General features: G+C 39.4%; 1 protein-coding gene across 1 annotated transcript in view; it reads left to right on the forward strand.

Annotated features, from left to right (window-relative positions):
• Positions 1–19,780, forward strand: part of LYPLA1 (lysophospholipase 1) — a 31,055-nt gene extending 11,275 nt beyond the window's left edge. The window contains exons 3-9 of the mRNA XM_007515982.3: positions 173–238; positions 6,960–7,007; positions 8,780–8,850; positions 12,442–12,515; positions 14,647–14,748; positions 16,162–16,338; positions 18,081–19,780. Of these exons, the coding sequence (XP_007516044.2) occupies positions 173–238; positions 6,960–7,007; positions 8,780–8,850; positions 12,442–12,515; positions 14,647–14,748; positions 16,162–16,338; positions 18,081–18,134 (592 nt within the window). The 3' untranslated portion in view covers positions 18,135–19,780. The remainder of the gene's footprint in view (positions 1–172; positions 239–6,959; positions 7,008–8,779; positions 8,851–12,441; positions 12,516–14,646; positions 14,749–16,161; positions 16,339–18,080) is intronic.
• The last annotated feature ends 2,873 nt before the right edge of the window (positions 19,781–22,653 follow it).

The following is a 22,653-nucleotide window of genomic DNA, read 5'->3' on the forward strand; positions in this document are numbered from 1 at the left end:
GCTCAAACCAGGATCCTTATGAGAGTCCTCGCATTTGTGCCACATGCACTTAACCCGCTGCCCTACTGTCCGACTCCCCATCCTCAGAGTTTTTATAAAGTATTATTATGTTATTAACTTAGTGAAATTGAAACACTATCTAATGACAATCTTGAAATAATTTCTCTGTCAGGCATGGATGGGCAGAAGCTTTTGCAGGTATCAGAAGTGCACATATCAAATATATCTGCCCTCATGCGTAAGTATTTTTAATCTTTTGACTTGTGATTCAATATCTGGAGGAATAATTGTTACCAGTTTACTTTTACAGAAAACCAGTTGATTACGATTAGGTTTTATATTTTCAATATTGTTTTCAATATTAAAGATTAGTAAGTACTTTAAAATGGTATCTTATATTGAATTTTATTGTTTTCCTTTTTTTGTTGAAAAATTTAAAATAATACTCTCCTGGAGGCTGAACTCATGGTCAAGAGAGCTCTTTGATATGTAAATATCTGTTTAGTTCTGAGAACAAACATAAAGTGCCTGTAAAGTGAATTCACCCCCTGGGTTTGTGAATCTTCACTGTGTTGAAAGTATTACTAGACTTTTTGTTTAGAGGTAATACTACATATAGGAGAGGATATGAATACAGACTTTGGAGTCTGAATAGACTTGGTTTCTAATTCTGAAAATGTTCGTCATGAAATGTCAGAAACTATCAGTTTGAGCAAATTCCAAAATCACTTAAGACTGGCAAATTATAGTTCAAAAGATTATGAGAACAATAGCTTGGGAGAACAGATAGTATTCAGAGGTTACTAAATCATCCTGAAGTGGTTGTAGCAGAACAGTTAATAAGTGCATAACAGGGAGTGTAAAAAGGGTAGAAAATGCCAGAGATGGGAGTCAGGCGGTAGCACAGCAGACTAAGTGCCACAGGTGGCTCAAAGTGCAAGAACCAGCAGAAGGCCCGGTTTGAGCCCCCGGCTCCCCACCTGCAGGGAGTTGCTTCACAAGCGATGAAGCAGGTCTGCAGGTGTCTCTCTGTCTTTCCCTCTCTGTCACCCTCCCTTCTCAGATTCTCTCTGTCTCTATCCAGAATAAATAACATAAAAACATTAAAAAAAAAAAAGAAGAAGAAGAAGAAGAAAAGGAAATGCCAGAGATAAGACATTCTTCATTCTTTTTTAAAAATCCTGAAATGCAGGTTTTAATCTTGCTTCTGAATATTCTGGCTAGGACTACCTTGTCTATTATTTGTCTCATGCAAGAACGGTTGATTATATTAAAATTTCTGCTACATTATTAGCCCTAGGTTGAATTTGGCTTAAGGCTATCATTTCCAACCAAACGAGGTTTATATTTTCTAAGAAATTTAGATAAGATTTCTTTTCTTTTTTTTTTTTGACAGAAATCGAGAGAGGAGAAGACACCTGCAAACCTGCTTCACCACTTGTGAAACTGGTGGGGAGCTGAGGGCTCGAACCCGGTGTCCTTATGCCGGTCCTTGCGCTTTGTGCCACATGCACTTAACCCGCTGCACTACCGCCCAACTCCCAATAAGATTTCTTATACTCTTTAGAGTAGTCGTGCTTTGTGAGTCTGGATGATAACAGTGAATGAAGTAACAGTGTTTTCTTTTCCTTTTGTACTAACTAGATACAAGTCATCCAGCAACTTGAATTTCATGAGCACTGTAGATATTTTATTTTCTTTACTTATTTAGTGTTCTCCTGAACAAGAAGATGCGTAGCTAAGCTCTAGAAAGTGAAAATATAGGGAGTCGGGCGGTAGCGCAGTGGGTTAAGCGCAGGTGGCGCAAAGCGCAAGGACCAGTGTAAGGATCCGGGTTCCAGCCCCCGGCTCCCCACCTGCAGGGGAGTCGCCTCACAGGCGGTGAAGCAGGTCTGCAGGTGTCTATCTTTCTCTCCCCCCTCTGTCTTCCCCTCCTCTCTCCATTTCTCTCTGTCCTATCCAGTAACAGCCACATCAATAACAACAACAATAATAACTCAAACAACAAAAAAAGACAACAAGGGCAACAAACGGGAAAATAAATAAATAAAAATTTTTTTTTAATCTTTTTTTTAAAAAAAAGAAAGTGAAAATATAGTCTCAGCATACAGGAGCTGTGCTGCTATAGTGTCTGCAATAACTTGCTCTAGTGATAACTCTGGTAGAAAAAAAAATTACTTAATTTTTTAAAATTTCTTTATTGGGGAATTAATGTTTTACATTTGACAGTAAATACAATAATTTGTACATGCATAACATTTCTCAGTTTTCCATATAACATTAGAACCCCCACTAGGTCTTCTGTCATCCTTCTTGGACCTGTATTCTCACCCCCACCCACCCCAGAGTCTTTTACTTTGGTGCAATACACCAATTCCATTTCAGGTTCTACTTGTGTTTTCTCTTCTGATCTTGCTTTTCAACTTCTGCCTGAGAGTCAGATCATCCCATATTCACCTTTCTGTTTCTGACTTATTTCACTTAACATGAATTTTTCAAGGTCCATCCAAGATCGACTGAAAATGGTGACGTCACCATTTTTAATAGCTGAGTAATATTCCATTGTATACATATACCATAACTTGCTCAGCCACTCATCTGTTGTTGGACACCTGGGTGACTTCCAGGTTTGGACTATTAGAAATTGTGCTGCCAAGAACATTATGTGTACACAGATCTTTTTGGATGGGCGTGTTGGGTTCCTTAGGATATATCCCCAGGAGGGGAATTGCAGGGTCATAGGGTAGGTCCATTTCTAGCCTGAGAGTTCTCCAGACTCTTCTCCACAGAGGTTGGACCAATTTACGTTCCCACCAGCAGTGCAGGAGGGTTCTTTTGACGCCACAACCTCTCCAGCATTTGTTGCTGCTACCTTTTCTGATGTATGACATTCAGGAGTGAAGTGGTATCTCATTGTTGTCTTGATTTGCATTTCTCTGACAATCAGAGACTTGGAGCATTTTTTCATGTGTTTCACTGCCTTTTGGATCTCTTCTGTGGTGAATATTCTGTCCATGTCCTCCCCCCAATTTTGGATGGGGTTATTTGTTGTCTTGTTGAGTCTGGCAAGCTCTTTATATATGTTGGTTATTAAACTCTTGTCTGATGTATGGCATGTAAAGATCTTCTCCCATTCTGTGAGGGGTCTCTTGCTTTGGGTAGTGGTTTCTTTTGCTGTGCAGAAGCTTTTTAATTTGTAGTCCCATAGGTTTATGCTTGCCTTAGTCTTCTTTGTGATTGGATTCGTTTCATTGAAGATTTCTTTAAAATTTATGCAGAAAGGAGTTCTGCCAATATTTTCCTCTAATTATCTGATAGTTTTTGGTCTAACATCCAAATCCTTGATCCACTTGGAATTTACTTTTGTACTTGGTGAAATATAGTGGTTCAGTTTCATTCTTCTGCATATTTCAACCCATTATTTCCAACACCATTTGTTGAAGAGACTCTGCTTTCCCCATTTAATAGTCTGGGCACCTTTGTCAAAGATTAGATGTCCATAGGTGTGGGGGCTTACTTCTGGGCTCTCAATTCTATTCCACTGGCCAGTGTGTCTATTCATGTTCCAGTACCAAGCAGTTTTAATGACAACAGCTCTATAATATAATTTGTGATCTGAGAGTGTGATGCCTCCAGTTCTGTTCTTTCTTCTCAAGATTGTTTTGGCAATTCTAGGTCTTTTCTGGTTCCAGATAAACATTTGTAGCATTTGTTCTATTCTCCTAAAAAATGTGGTTGGGATCTTGATGGGGATAGGTGGCTCTGGGTAGTATATTCATTTTGATGTTGTTAATTCTTCCAGATAAACATTTGTAGCATTTGTTCTATTCTCCTAAAAAATGTGGTTGGGATCTTGATGGGGTAGATGGCTCTGGGTAGTATATTCATTTTGATGTTGTTAATTCTTCAAACCCATGAACATGGAATATCTTTCCACTTCTTTGTGTCTTTTTCAATTTCCTTGAGTAGTCACTCATAATTTTCAGTAGACAAGTTTTTCACTTCTTTGGTTAGTTTTATTATTTTTGTTGCTATAGTGAAAGGAATTGATTTCTAGATTTCAGCTTCTTCTAACTTAGTGTTTGCATAGAGGAATGCCACTGACTTTTGAATGTTAATTTTATAGCCTGACACCTTACTGTATTGCCTGATGATTTCCAAAAGCTTCTTGCTGGATTCCTTAGGTTTTTCTATGTATACTATCATGTCATCTGCAAATAGGGAGAGTTTGCCTTCTTCTCTTCCAATCTGTATCCCTTTAATTCCTTGCTCCTGCCTGATTACTATGGCAAGAACTTCCATCACTATGTTGAATAGTAATGGTGATAGTGGGCAGCCCTGTCTAGTACCTGATCTGAGGGGAAATGCTTCCAGTTTTTCACCATTGAGTATAATGTTGGCTGTAGGTTTGCTATATATATATAGACTCCACTATCTTCAGGAATTTTCCATTTATTTCCATTTTTTATAGTGTTTTGATCCTAAAGGGATGTTGTATTTTGTCAAAGGCTTTCTCTGCATCTATTGATATGACCATGTGGTTTTTGGTCTTGCTTTTGTTGATGTGGTGGATCACATTGATTGATTTATGTATATTAAACCAACCTTGCATCCCTGGGATAAACCCCACTTGGTCATGATGAACAATCTTTTTAGTATACTGCTGTATCCAGTTGTCTAGAATTTTGTTCAGTATTTTCGCATCTATGTTCATCAGAGATATTGGTCTGTAGTTTTCTTTTTTGGTTGTGTCCCTGTCTGCTTTTGGTATCAGGGTGATGTTGGCTTCATAGAAGCTGGCAGGGAGTATTCCAGTGTCTTCAATCTTCTGGAAGACTTTTAAAAGTAGAGGTATTAGTTCTTTGAAGGTTTTGCAGAGTTCATTTGTAAAACCATCTGGTCCAGGACTTTTATTCTTGGCAAGGTTTTTGATAACTGTTTCAATTTCATTAGCTGTAATGGGCCTGTTCATGTTATCTACTTCCTCTTTACTTAGTTTTGGAAGTTGGTAGCTATCTAGGAACTCTTCCATTTCTTGCATGTTCTCTAGCTTGGTGGCATATAGTTGTTCATAGAAGCCTCACATGATATGTTGAATTTCTGTGGTGTCTGTTGCGATAGCTCCTCTTTCAGTTATAATTCAATTTATTTGGGTTTTCTTCCTTTTTTGTTTTGTGAGTCTGGATAAAGGTTTGTAGATTTTTTTCACTCTTTTGAAGAACCAACATTTACTTTTGTTGATCTTTTGTATGGTTTTCTTATTTTCAGTGTTATTTATTTCTGTCCTAACTTTAGTTATTTGTGTCCTTCTGGTTGTTTTAGGGTTCCTTTCTTCTCCTTCTCCTTCTCCTTCTCCTTCTCCTTCTCCTTCTTCTTCTTCTTCTTCTTCTTCGTCTTTAAGATGTGCAATCAGGCTGTTTATTTGTGCTTTTTCTTGTTTCCTAATGTGTGCTTGTATGGCTATGAACTTTCCTCTCAGTACTGCCTTAAATGTGTCCCAAATACTTTGATAGCTTGTGTCTTTTTTGTTTTCCCTCCAGGGTTATTGCTGGGCTCGGTGCCTGCACCATGAATCCACCGCTCCTGGAGGCCATTTCCCCCCCCCCCCCTTTTTGTTGCCCTTGTTGTTGTAGCCTCGTTGTGGTTATTATTATTGCCATTGTTGATGTTGTTCGTTGTTGGATAGGACAGAGAGAAATGGAGAGAGAAGGGGAAGACAGAGTGGGAGAGAAAGACAGACACCTGCAGACCTGCTTCACCACCTGTGAAGCGACTCCCCTGCAGGTGGGGAGCCAGTGGCTTGAATCAGGATCCTTAGGCCGGTCCCTGCGCTTTGTGCCACATACACTTAACCCACTGCGCCACCATCCGACCCCCTTGTGTCTTCATTTTTATTGAAATATCAGGTTCTAGTCCTGTCTTGTTGTGGTCCCAGGTTGTCTCCTTTAGTATTCTAGTTGACCTGGAAGAGGAGAAGAGAGAAACACAGCTGCTGCTGCTCTGTAGCCCCGCCTCCTGAAGTCTCTTTCTTAATTCTTACCAGCTGTAGTTGTCTTTATAACATATTTGGAGTATGTGGAGGACAGAGTTAATTACAGATTGTGGGTATGCCATACTTCTTGTGAGGAGGCCTCTCTCGGACACCAGCTCCCTGACGTGGCCGCTGTGTTGTACACCAGAAGCGGATGCCTGGGAGAATATGCTCTGAGGCAGCAGGAGCGAGTTGAGTGGGTCTTTCTCAGTGTTCGTAGCTAGAGACAAGAGATTACCAGGGGAATGTCTGATGGACAAATCCGTTTATTCATCAGAGAGGCAAGGCTTTTAAGGGGTTGCAGAAGGAGGTAGCTTGTTTATACTATGTATGGTTAAAGCAGAAAAGGGGCAGAGAGAGGTAAGGGGTTGGGAATATAAGGAATGAGGAAGCTAGGCTTTGATGTGCATGGGTGTAGGGGTCCTTGTGTGTCAGGAGGGTGAGGTTTGTCTGTAGTCTTATTCAGAAGGGCAAGAACAAAGAGGGAAAAGGGGCCTCTGATAGCATCTGTGTAAGCAGGAGAGCTGTTTTAGGAATGAGGAATTAGGGTTATCAGTGGCTAGTAGACAGAGGGCGGAGAGAAGATGGGTCAGGTATGATAACTTTTGGTAGCTTTTGAATAAGCAGACCATTTGGTATAAAGACAAGGAAGTAAGCTATTGTATTGGGAATGCAGAGTCCCAGAGGGTCTTGACAGGTGAAGCTGAACCTGAAGGCTGTTCTCTCCCATGCTCAATCTCTAGTATAGAGGCCTACAGGAAGACCGTGTTCCTCAGGCACCCATCTTTCAATGGGAGGTTCCACCCAGTTTAACCATATCCTCACAGTTTCCTTTCATGGATATAGTTAAACAACTCATTCAAATTCTAGGATGTCTCTAAGAAATTATTTCTTATGGGATTTTACTATATTTTTGTTTTCTGTGTAGGCCTGTTATGCCTGTAACATTAAATATGAAGATGGCTATGCCTTCATGGTAAGTGAGAATTTTCTTATTCAATAAGAACATATATTCTTTTAAAAATCACAGTATAGAGGCCAGGTGGTAGTATACCTTGTTGAATGTACATGTCACAGTGCTCAAAGACCTGGGTTCAATCCCCCAACCCCCATCTGCAGGGAGGTAGCCTCACAAGTGGTGAAGTAATACTGCAAGTTTCTCTTTCCTCTCTTCTCTCTAGATTTCTGTCTCTATCAAATAAAGAGAAAGGTTAAAAAAAAATCAGAAGTGCCTTTGCATATTAGTAGTTTTTAAGTATATTTCTGTTTTAAAGATATGTAATTTCCGGGGCTGTGTGGTGGTACACATAGTTAAGTGCACATAGTACAAAGTACAAAGATCCAGGTTCGAGTCCCCAGCTCCCCACCTACAGGGAGGTATGCTTCATAAGCAATAAGACAGGTCTGCAGTTGTCAGTCTTTCTCTATCCCTCTCTGTCTCTCAAGTTCTGTCTGTCCTATCCAATAACATGGAAAATATGGCCACCAGGAGCAGTGGATTCATAATGTCTTCATTGAGCCCCAGCAATAACCCTAGAGGAAAAAAAAACTAACATTTCCTCAAAAGCAAAACAAATAATCTTTTATTTCTCCAGAATACTCTCCACAGGGTTGGACCAATTTACATTCCCATCAGCAATGCAGGAGAGTTCCTTTATCCCCACAACCTCTCTAGCATTGTTACTATCCTTTCTGGTGTATGACAAGAGCCAGCACTACGAATCCACTGCTCCTGGAGGCTATTTTTCCCATTTTATTGCCCTTACAAGGTGGTTGTTACTGTTGTAACTGTTATTGGATAGAACAGAGAAAAATCAAGAGAGGAGGAGAGAAAGATAGACACCTGCAGACCTGCTTCACCAACTGTGAAGTGACCTCCCTGCAGGGGGGTCCCGGGGCTCAAACTGGGATCCTTCTGCTGGTCCTTGCATTTTGTGCCATGTGTGCTTAACCTGTTGTGCTACCGCCTAGCCCCCATGACATTCTTATAGAAGTGAAGTGGTATCTCATTGTTGACCTTGACAACTTTTATAATTTCCTGTCACTTTGGTCTTTAATTCTTTCAACTCCTTTCTAGAAAAGTGCCCACCTAGAACCGAAATTTTCAATTTTGACTAAGGAACATAAAGCATTTAACTTGATAGGGAAGTAGATGGTCCAAAAAAAGGTTACACTTAGTCTTTGGTTTGTAGTATTTACAATGCAGGGTGAAAAAGTTTTGTATAATGATAGAGACTAGTATAAGCACCTTTACTCAAGGGTGACATAATAAAGCAGCTTGTTCTGCTGGATTGACTTACATACCAGTAGGGGAAATAAACAAAGGAGCCTATAATCACCCAAAAGAAAAAATGGAGGCAGGAGCTAGAATGGCAGGACAAACATGCATCAGGTGTTAAAAGTTATTATAAATTTTTTTTTAAAGTAGCCTGATGATAAGAAATTCAGCAAGCAATTTTACCTGCAATCTATTGCAAAATTCTTAAAAGGTTAGGTTGAGGTTCCTCTTTAGGTGTACAGTTGGACTAGGTTATTTCTTAGATATTTTTTTGCCATAAAATTATGTATCTTACACATTTAATTGCTTGGCCTTTGTAGTCCTTTTAATTTGAATTGGACATTTCGTGTTCTAGAGAAATATCTTTGGCCCTGCTTATCCCAAATACTTTGAGTTTAGCTGGAATGTACATATCAAGGGTAGACTACTCTTAGAGTGAAATGATGTTACGATTCTGCCGTATTTTTCAGGTTTGATATCATTGGACTTTCACCAGATTCACAGGAGGATGAATCTGGAATTAAACAGGCAGCAGAAAATGGTAAATACAGGAAAGTTTATATTATAAAGATAAATTCATTCTTCTTAGGTTTTTTTTTTTTTTAAATGAATTCGGTAGTTGTTTTGAGACTGATTAAATGTTACACATTGGAGTTTGAGAATTTGTACTGCTTGCTTCCCTTCTGTAATTCTGAGTTGTTTGCCCTGATAATCACACACACAAGTTGTGGTTCATTGTCTTCATTATGGAGACTTGGATTAAGATTGAAAATGTTGATGTATGGGCAGTGGTGCAACTGGTTGAATATACACATTGCCATGTACAAGGAATTGGATTCAGGCCATCAGTCTAGTTAATAGCATTTATATTATATAATCCAGAGCTAAGAGAGCAGTTTTTAATCATTTTCATCATGTGGAAAACAAAATTTATGTTTCTTTTTAAATTTTTTTTATTATCTTTATTTATTTATTGGATAGAAACAGCCAGAAATTGGGAGGGAAGGGGGGGGGGGTAGAGAGGAAGAGAGACAGACACCAGCAGCACTGCTTCACCACGCGTGAAGCTTTCCCCCTATAGGTGGGGACTGGGGACTTGAACCTGGGTCCTTGTGCATTATAACGTGCACTCAACCAGGTGCGCCACCACCCAGCCCCTTAAAATTTATGTTTCTAAGGTTAAGTGTTTAGGTAACTTTACCTTCTTTTTTTTTAAAATTTCTTTATTGGGGGGATTTATGTTTTACATTCGACAGTAAATACAATAGTCTGTACATGCATAACATTTCTCAGTATTTTTTTTTTAATCTTTGTTGGATAGAGACAGTCAGAAATTGAGAGGGAAGGGGTGATAGAGAGGGAGAGAGAAAGACACCTGCAGCCCTGCCTCACCACTTGTGAAGCTTTCCCCCTGCAGGTGGGGACCAGGGGCTCGAACCTGGGTCCTTGCGCACTGTAACATGTGTGCTCAGCCAGGTGCGTCACCACCTGGCCCCCTAACTTTACCTTTTAACATTAATATAAGTGAAAAGACCACGTGCTATTTCCAGCTGTTTAGTGTGGATTACTAAAAGCAGAATTTTCTGGTGTTCAGAGAATTTTTCATATTTAAAGCAAGATAGATTTAGTCTACTTATTTTTCAAAAGGTGAGTTATTTCCAAGCCAGTATATGACACTACTCATCTTTCTGTACCCTATAAATGAATAAACAACAATAGTTACTAAATTACCCTGAGGCTTGGGCAGTGGTGCACCCAGTCCTCATCTGCAGGGGAGTGGGAAGGGGCTTTATGAGTGGTGTATCAGTGCTGCAGGTGGCTTTCTTTTTCCATGTCTATATATATATATATTTTTAAAGATTTTATTTATTCATGAGAAATGATAGGAGAGAGAAAGAACCAGACATTACTCTGGTACAAGTGCTGCCGGAAACTGAACTCAGGACCTCATGCTTGAGAGTCCAAAGCCTTATCCACTGTGCCACCTTCCGGACCACACATTTCCATGTCTATCTATCTCCCTTCCCTTTCAAATTCTGTCTCTACTAGAAAAAGGAAAAAAAAAAAAAAAGGCTGCTGGGATTAGTGGATTCATCATGCAGTCACTAAACCCTAGTAATAACCCTTGTGGTTGTTTAAAAAAAAAAAATCCTAATTGTCATAAGTAATAACTTTTTTTTTTTTTTTAAGAAGACCTATTCATGAGAGTGGCATGGGACACCAGAACGTCACTCAGGCACATGCTGTGCTGGGGATTGAACTCTGGACCCCATCCTTGAGAGTGCAGTACTTTATCTGCTCTGCCACCTATGGGCCACAGTAATAACTTTTAAAAAAATATTTATTTATTCCCTTTAATTGCCCTTGTTGTTTTATTATTGTAGTTATTGTTGTTGTTGATGATGTTGTCGTTGTTAAATAGGACCGAGAGAAATGGAGTGAGGAGGGGAAGACAGAGGGGGAGAGAAAGATAAACACCTGCAGACCTGCTTCACCACCTGGGAAGCGACTCCCCTGCAGGTGGGAAGCCGGGGGCTCGAACCAGGAACCTTGCGCTTAACCCGCTGCACTACCGCCCAACTCCCAGTAATAACTATTTTGAATGCTAGTTGATATGAAAAATATTTGGGACAGGGAGTTGTCTCAGTGGTAGGATACATGTCTTTATTTTCTTTAATTTTTATTTATGAGAGACAGAATCAGAGAAGCACCTGCAGCCCTGCTTCACCACTTGTGAAGTTTCCTCCCTGCAGGTGGGAACCAGGGGCTTGAACCCGGGACCTTGCACACTGTAATGTATGCACTTAACCAGGTGCACCACTGTCTGGTCCTGGATGCATCTCTTGCATGCATGAGGCCCTAGGTTTGATTCCTGTCACAGCATAGAAATTAATGAATGTAATGTGAACAAGCCTACATGAATGGATGGCTTCATTGTATTTTCTACTTATTTAAAGACATATTGCCCATTTTTTAATTTAATTTTTTATTTGTGATTAATAATAGGTTACAAGATTACAGATACCACACCCACTATCAAAGTATCTATATCCCTTCTTTTTTTCTAATTTGGTTTCTTGATTTTTTAAGTTTTTTAAAAAATATTTATTCCTTTTTGTTGCCCATGTTTTTATTGTTGTCATCATTGTTGGATAGGACAGAGAGATGGAGAAGACAGAGAGGGGGAGAGAAAGATTGACACCTGCAGACCTGTTTCACCACCTGTGAAGCGACTCCCCTGCAGGTGGGGAGCCGGGGGCTCAAACTGGATCCTTACTCCAGTCCTTGGGTTTGTGCCACTTGCGCTTAACTCGCTGCACTACCACTCAACTCCCCAGGTTCTTGATTTTTTTAATAATGTTCTGATAAAAGCTGGTTTAATTTTTTTTGAAAGGAAATATAAGTTGGATTTAAAAAAAAAAAATGAAACTCTTGCACATGTGAAATAGTAAAGGAGATAATTTTTTCTTTTGCCATTTTTTTTGTGACTAATAGTGGACCTCAAGGGAAATAAATTTGTAAAAATACAGGCTAGCCAAAAAACATAGGACTGATTATGAGGAAAATCTAGAAGTTGCCAAGTAGGAAATTCAATATGTGTATCAAAGTACTTTGCAAATCAAAATAAAAATATTCCTGGTTTACACACACACACACACACACACACACACACACACACAATTGACTGGACTATGAGGGAAAAAAACAAAAAAACAAAAACCTGGCCCTAAGGGGGCTTCAGACCATGAGATTCCAAGTTTGATCACATACTATATCCCATGTGCCATAGGAGTGCTCTGATTCTCTTTCCCATGTCTCTCTTTCTCTCTCATGTTAATAATTACATCTTTAAAATAACACATTTTTTCCCCTAATTATATGGTGAACTCTTTAAACATTGCTAATTGCAAGTCATGTAGTCTATTAACATGACAATTTCTAGGTACAAATGCCTGTAGTTTGTTGGAGCAATTAGATATATATGATTAGAATTTACCAAAGGTAAAAGAACACCCCATCTTTTGATGAAAGAACTGTTGTTTATTTTGTTTCACTGCTATTACTTATATTTGAAAATGTGTTTAAGAATGTAAGTTTTAAAGTACTGGTAATCTAACTTTCATGTTTTTAGTAAAAGCTTTGATAGAACAAGAGGTGAAGAATGGCATTCCTTCTAACAGAATTATTTTGGGAGGATTTTCTCAGGTAAGATAAATTTTTGATGGTATGTCAGTACCATTAGTATATTATTTAGATAGCTAATGTTTCAATCTTTTTGCTATGGAAGAGTTTTTTTTTTTTTTGCTTTTTAATATATATATATATTTTTTTTATTTAAATTTTTAATTTAAGAAAGGATTAGTGAACAAAAGCATAAGGTAGGAGGGGTACAACTCCACACAATTCCCACCACCCAATCCCCATAACCCACCCTCTCCCATGATAGCCTTCCCATTCTCTAGCCCTCTGGGAGCATGGATCCAGGGTCGTTGAGGGTTGCAGAAGGTAGAGGGTCTGGCTTCTGTAATTGCTTCCCGCTGAACATGGGCGTTGACTGGTCGGTCCATACTCCCAGTCTGCCTCTCTCTTTCCCTAGTAAGGTGTGTCTCTGGGGAAGCTGAGCTCCAGGACACATTGGTGGGGTCCTATGGAAGAGTTTTTTTAAAGAAACTATGTATAAGTACCGCGCGCTAACCGATTGCGCCACTGGAGCTCTTAAAGAAACTATGTTACATAAAATTGATTGATTTACTACTTTAAAAAAAAAAAAAAAAAAAAAAGGGAGGAGAGAGAAAGAACCATACATTACCCTGGTACATGTGCTGACAGGGATTGAACTTGGGACCTCAGGCTTGAGAGTTCAATGCATTATCCACTGCTCCACCTCCCTGATCACTGATTTACTACTCTTAATGCTGAATTAAATTTGAATAAACTAGAAGTATTAAGTCAAAAGAGAAAAAGAAGTCAAAAGAATCCTTCATACGTTCAGATTTCTCTGTCACTTTATAGATTTACAGGTTTGTTGTCACGGGAACAGTTTCACATCTCCTGAAGATAGGTGTAAGCATACCTTACTCTCCACCACACTATCCTCTGCTCCACCATAGAGCACCAGATCTCCACCCTCCCTGTAACCCTCCCACCCTCCCAGAATCTGTTGCTATGGACCAAAATTCACTGAGGTTTCCTCCAGGAGAATACTCTCTGCTCTTTCGCTTTTCAACTTTTCTCTTCAGTGAGAATCTGCACCTGTAGGTTGTCTTAAAAATCAGTTTATTGTGTAAATTGGTTGTGTCCTAGGATGCAAATTTTTCTTTTTAAAATTATTAGTATTTTGTAGTGCTGGAAAGACACTTGTGTGTAATCCCACTATTCCTGGGCTGACTTTCATTCTATTTATTTATTATATTTATTTATTTGTTAGATAGAGACAGAAATTGAGAGAGTAGGGGAGATAAAGAGGGAGACACGTGCAGCACTACTTCACCACTCGCAAAGCTTTCCCTCTGCAGGTGGGTAGGGGGCTGGAATCTAGGTCATTGCACACTGTAACATGTGCGTTCTACTAGGTGCACCACCACCCAGTCCTTCATTCTTTTTATTTTAAAGAGAATGAGGGTGGTCCGGGAGGTGGTGCAGTGATAAAGCTTTGGACTCTTAAGCATGAGGTCCTGAGTTCAATCCCCGGCAGCACATGTGCCAGAGTGATGTCTGGTTCTTTCTCTCTCCTCCTGTCTTTCTCATTAGTAAATAAATAAAATCTTAAAGAGAGAGAGAGAATGAGGGAGAAACACCATTGCACTGCTCCACCATCTGGTGCTTCCCTCAGTGTTATGTGGAGCCAGGGCTTGAACCTAAGGCCTCCCATATAGTGCTTATTTGTACTATCTCCTGGCCCCTGGAGTGTATTGTCTTAGAATAACAATATCCAGTTGTTTCTTTTTTTTTCTAGATTTATTTATCTGGGCTGGTAAACAGCACAACTTTCATGCAAAAAATTTACATGCCTGAGGCTCTGAGTTCCCAAGTTCAATGCCCCACCTCCCACCATAAGCCAGAACTGAGCAGTACTCTGGTCTATCTTTTACTGTATCTTTTTCTGTTAAAGATTTGTTTATCTATGAGAAAGAGAAAACTGGAGCATCACGCTGGCACATGGATTGCCGGGGGTCAAACTCAGGACCTCATGCTTGAATATCCAGCTATTTTATCTACTGTGCTACCTCCAGGGCTGTAATTTTGTGTGTGTGTGTTTCTTTTATTTTTTAAATGAATATTAACTATAAAAATCCAGAGGATGTGTTCTGCTGATGTTTACCATTTGTTTTTCCAGGGAGGCGCTTTGTCATTATACACTGCTCTTAACACACAGCAGAAACTGGCAGGGATCACTGCACTCAGTTGCTGGCTTCCACTGCGTGCTTCATTCCCACAGGTATCTTACGTGATGCATGCCACAGTAATGTTGGGGAGAGGGAGAGGATCATTATTGTTATTTGAAGTACTTACCTTAAAGAGAGAAGAACACTGCTCAGTTCTGGCTTTTGGTGTTGCTAAGGATTGAACCTGAGACCTCTGAGCCTCAGGCATGAGAATCTTTTTGCATAAGCATTATGCTGTCTCCCCCAGTCCAATAATTTTTTTATTTTTAATGAACAAAAATTAAACAGATAGTTCCTGTCTACCCTGTGTCCAATATTCATGCAACCTCACCACTGTTGACATTGCACACCACGAGTGCATCTGTTGCTATTGACTCATTTTAACTACCAAAAGCCCACAGTTTAATTAGTTGTCCTTAAAAAAAAGTTGTTTTTTTAATTTATTTACACAGCAGAGAGAAAACCAGAGCGTCACTCTATATGTGCATTATAGAGGATTGAACTCCAGATACTTTTTGTTTTCTTATGATTCCACTGCTGCCAGTGGCTTTTTCCACCCCCTGGCCCCCGCTTTCCACCCCCAACAACTAAGGGATAAAAGAGAGAGAGACAGACAGAAAACATGATTTAACTAAAACATACTCTCATGTCAAGACATTGAAAATATAAAAAGTGATTAAAGGGCTGGTTGGTGGCACTCCTGGCTTAGTGTATGCATAATGGTACACAAGGACACAGGTTCAAGCTCCCATCCCCACCTGCAGGGGGGAAGCTTCATGAGCAGTGAAAGTGTTATAGGTGTCTGCCTCTCTCTTCCTCCCCCTTCCCTCTCAATTTCTGTCTCTATCCAAAATAATTTTAAAAGGTAATTAAGGTACAGTCTTTTACAGTTAATTTATTAGAAAAACTTACATGACAGAGTGCTCATATGTCCTGTAGAAGTGTAAATAAAGGGAGTCAGGCAGTAGCGCAGCAGGTTAAGTGCAGGTGACGCAAAGTGAAAGGACCAGCATAAGGATCCTGGTTCAAGCCCCCGGCTCCCCACCTGCAGGGGAGTCACTTCACAGGCAGTGAAGCAGGTCTGCAGGTATCTTTCTCTCCCCCTCTCTGTCTTGCCCTCCTCTCTCCATTTCTCTCTGTCCTATCCAACAATGATGACATCAGTAACAACAACAATAATAAATACAGCAATAAAACAACAAGGGCAACAAAAGGGAATAAATAAATATTTTTTAAAAAGAGGTTTAAATAAAGACATGGAGTACAGGGATAGAAAGAACTGTATTTCGGGTGGGGGTAGATAGCATAATGGTTATGCAAAGAGACTCATGCCTGAGGCTCCAAAGTCTCAGGTTTAATCCCTCGTACTACCACAAGCCAGAGCTGAGCAGTGCTTTGGTTAAAAAAAGAAAGAAAGAAAGAAAAAAAGGAAGAAAGAAAGAATAATTCTAGTCTCTCTTTTGCAGGGCCCCATCAGTGGCGTTAATAGAGATATTTCTATTCTTCAGTGCCATGGAGTTTGTGACCCGTTAGTTCCACTAATGTTTGGCTCTCTTACTGCTGAAAAGCTAAAAACATTGGTAAATCCTGCCAATGTAACCTTCAAAACCTATGAAGGCATGATGCATAGTTCATGTCACCAGGTAAATGTTTGGAACTAGTGATTATAGACTTGTGTCTATAGCTTTTTCCTTGTGATATTAAAATTTTTTTACTACTATTATATTTTAAATGAGATAGAATTTGCATTGAAATATTATTGATTATTGGGATTTAGATCAAAGTTTATTCAACAAACAAAGTTACTTCAGCAGATATTCACTGATTTTCTAACACCTGGAAGCTTAAATAGACAATTTTGTAGGGAAGGCTGGATGTCTGTGGAATGTGGTAGGTATTATATTTGAAAGTTTTTAAAAAGTTCTCTGGGGAGTCGGGCTGTAGCACAACGGGTTAAGCGCAGGTGGCACTAAGCTCAAGGACATGCGTCAGGATCCCAGGTCGAGCCCCCCGGCTCCCCACCTGCAGGCAGGTCCCTTCACAGGCGGTGAAGCAGGTCTGCAGGTGTCTGTCTTTCTCTCCCCCTCTCTGTCTTCCCCTCCTCTCTCCATTTCTCTCTGTCCTATCAACAACAACGACATCAATAATAACTACAACAATAAAACAACAAGGGCAACAAAAGGGAATAAATAAATAAAATAAAATATAAAAAAATTTTTTTTTAAAGTTCTCTGAACCTGGACAACAGTTTATTTCTTAAGATTTGTTTATGCTGTGGATGAAACTCAGGACCTCATGCTTGTCCATGTTTCAGAGACGATGTCTTAGATTTCTAGTTCAGGTGACTAAGAGAATACCATTCACAAAGTTGGGTAGAAGGATCAGTTTTATGATAACCAGAAAGTGATAAAGAGTTTAGTGAGTATATTAATATCGGTACACCCTCATAACAAAAATGGGATGCTGGAACTATCTGTCTGAAGCTCAGGCCTATACTAGTTTTAGAATGATTAAAAATATTGTTGATCAGTTAAGAATCACTGTGGTCTGGGAAGTGTTACACTAGGTAAAGCATTGAACCCTAAATCATGAAGTCCTAAATTCAGTCCTTGACAATACATGTGCTGGAGTGATGTTGGTAAGCTGTGTCACTTGTTTTCCATCCCCTGAAAACAAGGGTCATATACATTAATTAGTCTTGGGGGAAAAATGTGTTCTTATGACCCCATTTCTCTAGATCTTTCTGTTTACTCTTAGTGATTTGCTAAATTATTCTTCAGTTATAATAACACCATGCTGATGGTTGAGTTTCTTCCTGACTAGTTCATTCCAGATCTTACTTGACTAAATCTTACCAATTTTCTTCCCTCTAAAAAAAAAAAAAGGTGAGGGGGGTTCTTCTAATAAATACTCATCATACTAATTTTCATTTTTCCAGACCTATGAGACACATGCTCTCTTTCAAGTGACTGGTTGTATGTAAATCCTTGTGAGAAGCACAAAGTGTCTTCACTGTCATGTCATTTTAATGAGGGAATGTTAAAAAATACTGATACTTAGTGGACAATAATTGTTTATTTACTGAGACTTCTTGGTGTAGTTGTCACAGCCAAGCCTTCCCCTCTATATTTTAATTTGACTAAGTGTAAAATATAGACCATTCTCATGGGACTAGACACATGAGCTCTATTACTTCAGTGTATAATTATCATAGGGATGTTCTAATATGTCTACTAGTGCTTCATTTCTCTTTTACAACTTTTTATTATAGTATGGATGTGGTTTTGCCTTATCTGTATGCACCATTGAAGTAATGAGTTGCATTTTAATGGGTTTTAATGTCTGATTTGTGACCGATTGTTAAAAATCATTTTATTCCAAACAGGAAATGATGGACATCAAGCAATTCATTGATAAACTCCTACCTCCAATTGACTGACTTCAGTAAAAGGCCTTCAGTGTAGATGTACACCAGCATCGTTGTAGTAGATTATAAACCTTTCCCTGTGCCCAATCTTTAAACTAATGTTTGCAGTGTTAAAGATGTTTTGCAAATACACACCAATGACATAGACTAAATAATACCTCCTTGTGGGAAATTTATGATCTTTTAGGTTTCTATACATGTATTTATATAATACGGTCCAGATTACACTAGTATTAAATTAGGTAAAGCAACTTGCTTTTTTCCCAACTGTAACTCATCAAGAGAATAATATAGCTGTAGCCCCCCAATTTTTTATTACATTGTTGAAAGTTTTGAGCTTATGAAAACTTGTTCAGGTATAAATGAACAATAGTTATGATGTAAATGATTTATGAATGATGTGACAGTCTGGATTTTGTCCAAAATTGCTTAGTCATCATGCAGTATCTGTATTTTTATATATGTATTCATATATACTTAATGATTGTGAAACATAATAAAAATGAGGTGGTATTATATTATTCCTGATTATTGGGGATAATGCTTCTAAGTGTCAATAAGGAGTAATAATGCTCTCTTCAGTTTATTTGGGGGACCAGGATTATTTTTCCCCCAATGTCATTTCTATTTGTTTTCTCATCTCTAGAAATGTTTTGTCTCTTTTTATTATCTTTCGTAACAGACCAAATATTGCCTCCTTGCCATAGACATCTGCTGTCAGTACATGCTATGACTTGATACCCCAAATCAAAGACATAATTGTATTTAAAATATATTTATACTGTACTTCATAAAGAAAACTAGACATCACTTTAACTTTCCTATACTACTTGGTTCTTAAGCTGCACCTTAGTCCAGAGTTAGACCTCTTTACTTGTGAGATTCAATCCAGGTAATGTGTTATTCTGTGGTTTTGCTTTTCTGTCAACAAAAACAGGTCATCTAGTATGTTCTGGTATGTTTAAAACTGTAATTTCTAATATTTTCTGCTCTAAGAATTTTAGTATATGCAGTTTATATGTATGTTTGAACTCAAGTACTCCAACTACTGTAGAAGATGAACAGTCCATTAGAAGAATATGCTTTACTTTTATCTGAAAATGGATTTATTTGAAATTTTCACTCTAGTTGTGTGTTTTTTTTTTAATTGTGCAAACATAAAAAATAGCTATTTGATTTTTAAATGGAGGTTTCAGTTTAGATCACTGGTAAAAATTGTTTCAAAACAAATTTATGGGGAATAATTTTAATTAGGACTCAGTAAATGCGGTATAATTACCATATTACATGTAGCAACAATGCTCAAAATTTCTGCAGTGTGTTAACAAGTTTCTTGCTGTATTCCACATTGATTACAGTAACTGCTTGGATTGCATCTTTGTAATGGGTGCTAATTGGTAATGGGAATAACTGGGGAATGGACTATATAGAATGTTAATAAAGAAGCCATATGTTTATGTCTAGATTAAATTTTTAAACAATCATTTACTAAGTCATTTTACTTTACCTTGAAGAGTGTAGGCTGCTGTTTCAGTTATACAAATCAGCAGGCTGTAATCTATGACAAATATTCTGTTGAAATGTGCTATAGTGTGGGGAAATGTCAGTCTTTTTCAGGATTTCTATCAATGTGAAATAAAATCTAATTCTGACTTTTCTGTGATGTCTTTTCTTTTTGAATACTGTCTTTGGTACTTGAATTTGCCCTGCAGTAGAAAGGAAGAAAATGACACTCTAGTCATAAGAATATACACTTGGAGAGGGAAATGAATGTTCTGTCCTATCAAGTAAAAGAGAAAAAAGTTATTTATTTATTTATTTATTTATTTATTTACACTAGAGCACTGCTAGCTCTGGCTTATGGTGGTATGGGGGATTGAACCTGGGACTTTGGAGCCTCAGGCATGAGTCTCTCTTCGAAACCATTATGCTATCTACCTCCTGCCCTTTAGTGTTTTTTCTTTTTCTTTTAATCTCTTTAGCTCCAGAGAGAAGTTGAGAGAGGAAGGGAAGATGGAGAGAGAAAGAGACACCTGCTGTACTGCTCCACCACTTGTGAAGCTTCCCCTTGCAGAGGACCCCAGGATTGAGTCCTTGTGCATGGTAACATGTACTACACCAGGTGCACCACCACCCAGTTCTTCATTGTTTTATATCTTTTTTTTTTTTTTGCAGTACATGTTTTCTTAAAGATTTATTTATTGGGAGTCAGGCAGTAGTGCAGCGGGTTAAGCACACGGTGGCACAAAGCGCAAGGAGCGGTGTAAGGATCCTGGTTCGAGCCCCCGGCTCTCCACCTGTTGGGGAGTGGAGTCACTTCACAGACGGTGAAGTAGGTCTGAAGGTGTCTCTCTTTTTGCTCCCTCTCTGTCTTCCCCTCCTCTCCATTTCTCTCTGTCCTATTCAACAATGATATGACATCAACATTAATAATAACTACAACAATAAAACAAGGGCAACAAAAGGGAAAATAAATAATAAAAAATGGTGATTTCATCTCCTATACCCCATCTTGGAGCTTGAAGAAATCATGTTAAGTGAAATAAGAAAGGACTGGATGAATATGGGATGGTCTCACTTTCACAGGGAGTTGGGTGGTAGCGCAGCAGGTTAAGCAGACATGGCACAAAGTGCAAGGACCAGCATAAGAATCCAGTTCCAGCCCCTGGCTCCCCACCTGCAGGGGAGGTGAAGCAGGTCTGCAGGTGTCTTTCTCTCCCCATCTCTGTCTTCCCCTCCTCTCTCCATTTCTGTCCTATCCAACAATGATGACATAAATAACAACAATAAAACAAGGGCAACAGAAGGGAATAAATATTTTTTATAAGATTTATGTGTGGGGAGCTGGGCAGTAGTGCAGCTGGTTAAGCTCAGGTGGCGCAAAGCACAAGGACTGGTGGAAGGATCCAGGTTCGATTCCCCGCCTCCCCATCTGCAGGGGAGTCTCTTCACAGGCGGTGAAGCAGGTCTGCAGGTGTCTTTCCCCTTCTCTGTCTTCCCCTCCTCTCTCCAATTCTCTGTCCTTTCCAACAACAATGACATCAACAACAATAACTACAACAATAAAACAAGGGCAACAAAAGGGGATAAATATTAAATTTTTTTTAAAAGATTTATGTGTGGGGGTTGGGCGGTTGCACAGTGGGTTAAGCGCATGTGGCGCAAAGCGCAGGGACCGGCGTAAGGATCCCGGTTCGAGCCCCGGCTCCCCACTTGCAGGGGAGTCGCTTCACAGGCGGTGAAGCAGGTCTGCAGGTGTCTATTTTTCTCTCCCCTTCTCTGTCTTCCCCTCATCTCTCCATTTCTCTCTGTCCTATCCAACAACGAATTGCGTCAACAAGGGCAATAATAACCACAACGAAGCTACAAGGGCAACAAAAGGGGGGGGGGGGAAATGGCCTCCAGGAGCGGTGGATTCATGGTGCAGGCACCGAGCCCAGCAATAACCCTGGAGGAGGAAAAGAAAAAAAAAAAAAAAAAGATTTATGTGTGTAAGAGTGAGGACAGAGATACAGACATTACTCTGTCACATACTATGCTGAGGATCCAAATCAGAACCTCCGCCTTTTAAGCCCACACTATCCACTGTGCCACCTTCTAGGCTGACTTTTTCCTTTTTCAATTTTATTAGGGGCTTAATATTGATTTACAAAATCATAAGGTAATGGGTATAATTCTGAACCATTCCCACCACCAGAGTTCTATATCCCCATTTCAACCATTGAAAGCTACAGTAGTTCTCCCAAAGTTGAAGATAAGGGTTGACTATTATATATATATATATATATATTCCCCCCTTTCTTATAGTCCTGCTTTTCTAAGTCACACCTGTTCCTGTTACTACTTCTGAATGTCCTTCCTTTTTTCCTCTTCTCTGTCTGAGGGTCTTGATGGAGTTGGAGTTTAGAACCCTCTGGTCATCTATCATTTCTCACTCTCTGAGAATATGGGCCAAAAATTTTTTTTGTGGTGCAGAAAGTGGGAGTTCTGGCTTCTGTAATTGCTTCCCTGCTGAACATGTGGGTTGGCAGTGTTAGGTTTGTGTGTGGCAGCAAAGTATTAGAGTTACAAGGAGTAAGTCAAGCAGAGAGTTAGGAGTGCAGATAAAGAAAGGCTTTAATCATGTGAGAAGAGTTAGGAGTGGTAGACTCCCCATGGCCTGTTAGGGAGCCTAGAGTAGAGACCTACCCCCAGGACAGGCTGGGGGCATTTTTTTTTTGTTTTACCTCCGGGGTTATTGCTGGGACTGGGTGCCGGCACTGCAAACCACTGCTCCTGGAGGCTATTTTTTTCCCCCATTTTGGTTGCCCTTTTTGCTCATGTTGTTATTATTGTTATTGCTGTTATTGGAGAGGACAGAAATGGAGAGGAAGGGAAGACAGAAAGGGGGAGAGAAAAACAGACACCTGTAGACCTGCTTCACCGCCTGTGAAGTGACCTGGCTGGGGGCATTATCACATTGTTCAGGACTTGTTTGCTTTGACCTGAAGTCGATACTGTCTCAAATTTTATGGTCCAGTTCTAGTTGGAA

This window comes from Erinaceus europaeus, chromosome 1 (assembly GCF_950295315.1).
Source record: "Erinaceus europaeus chromosome 1, mEriEur2.1, whole genome shotgun sequence".
NCBI classification, from domain to species: domain Eukaryota; kingdom Metazoa; phylum Chordata; class Mammalia; order Eulipotyphla; family Erinaceidae; genus Erinaceus; species Erinaceus europaeus.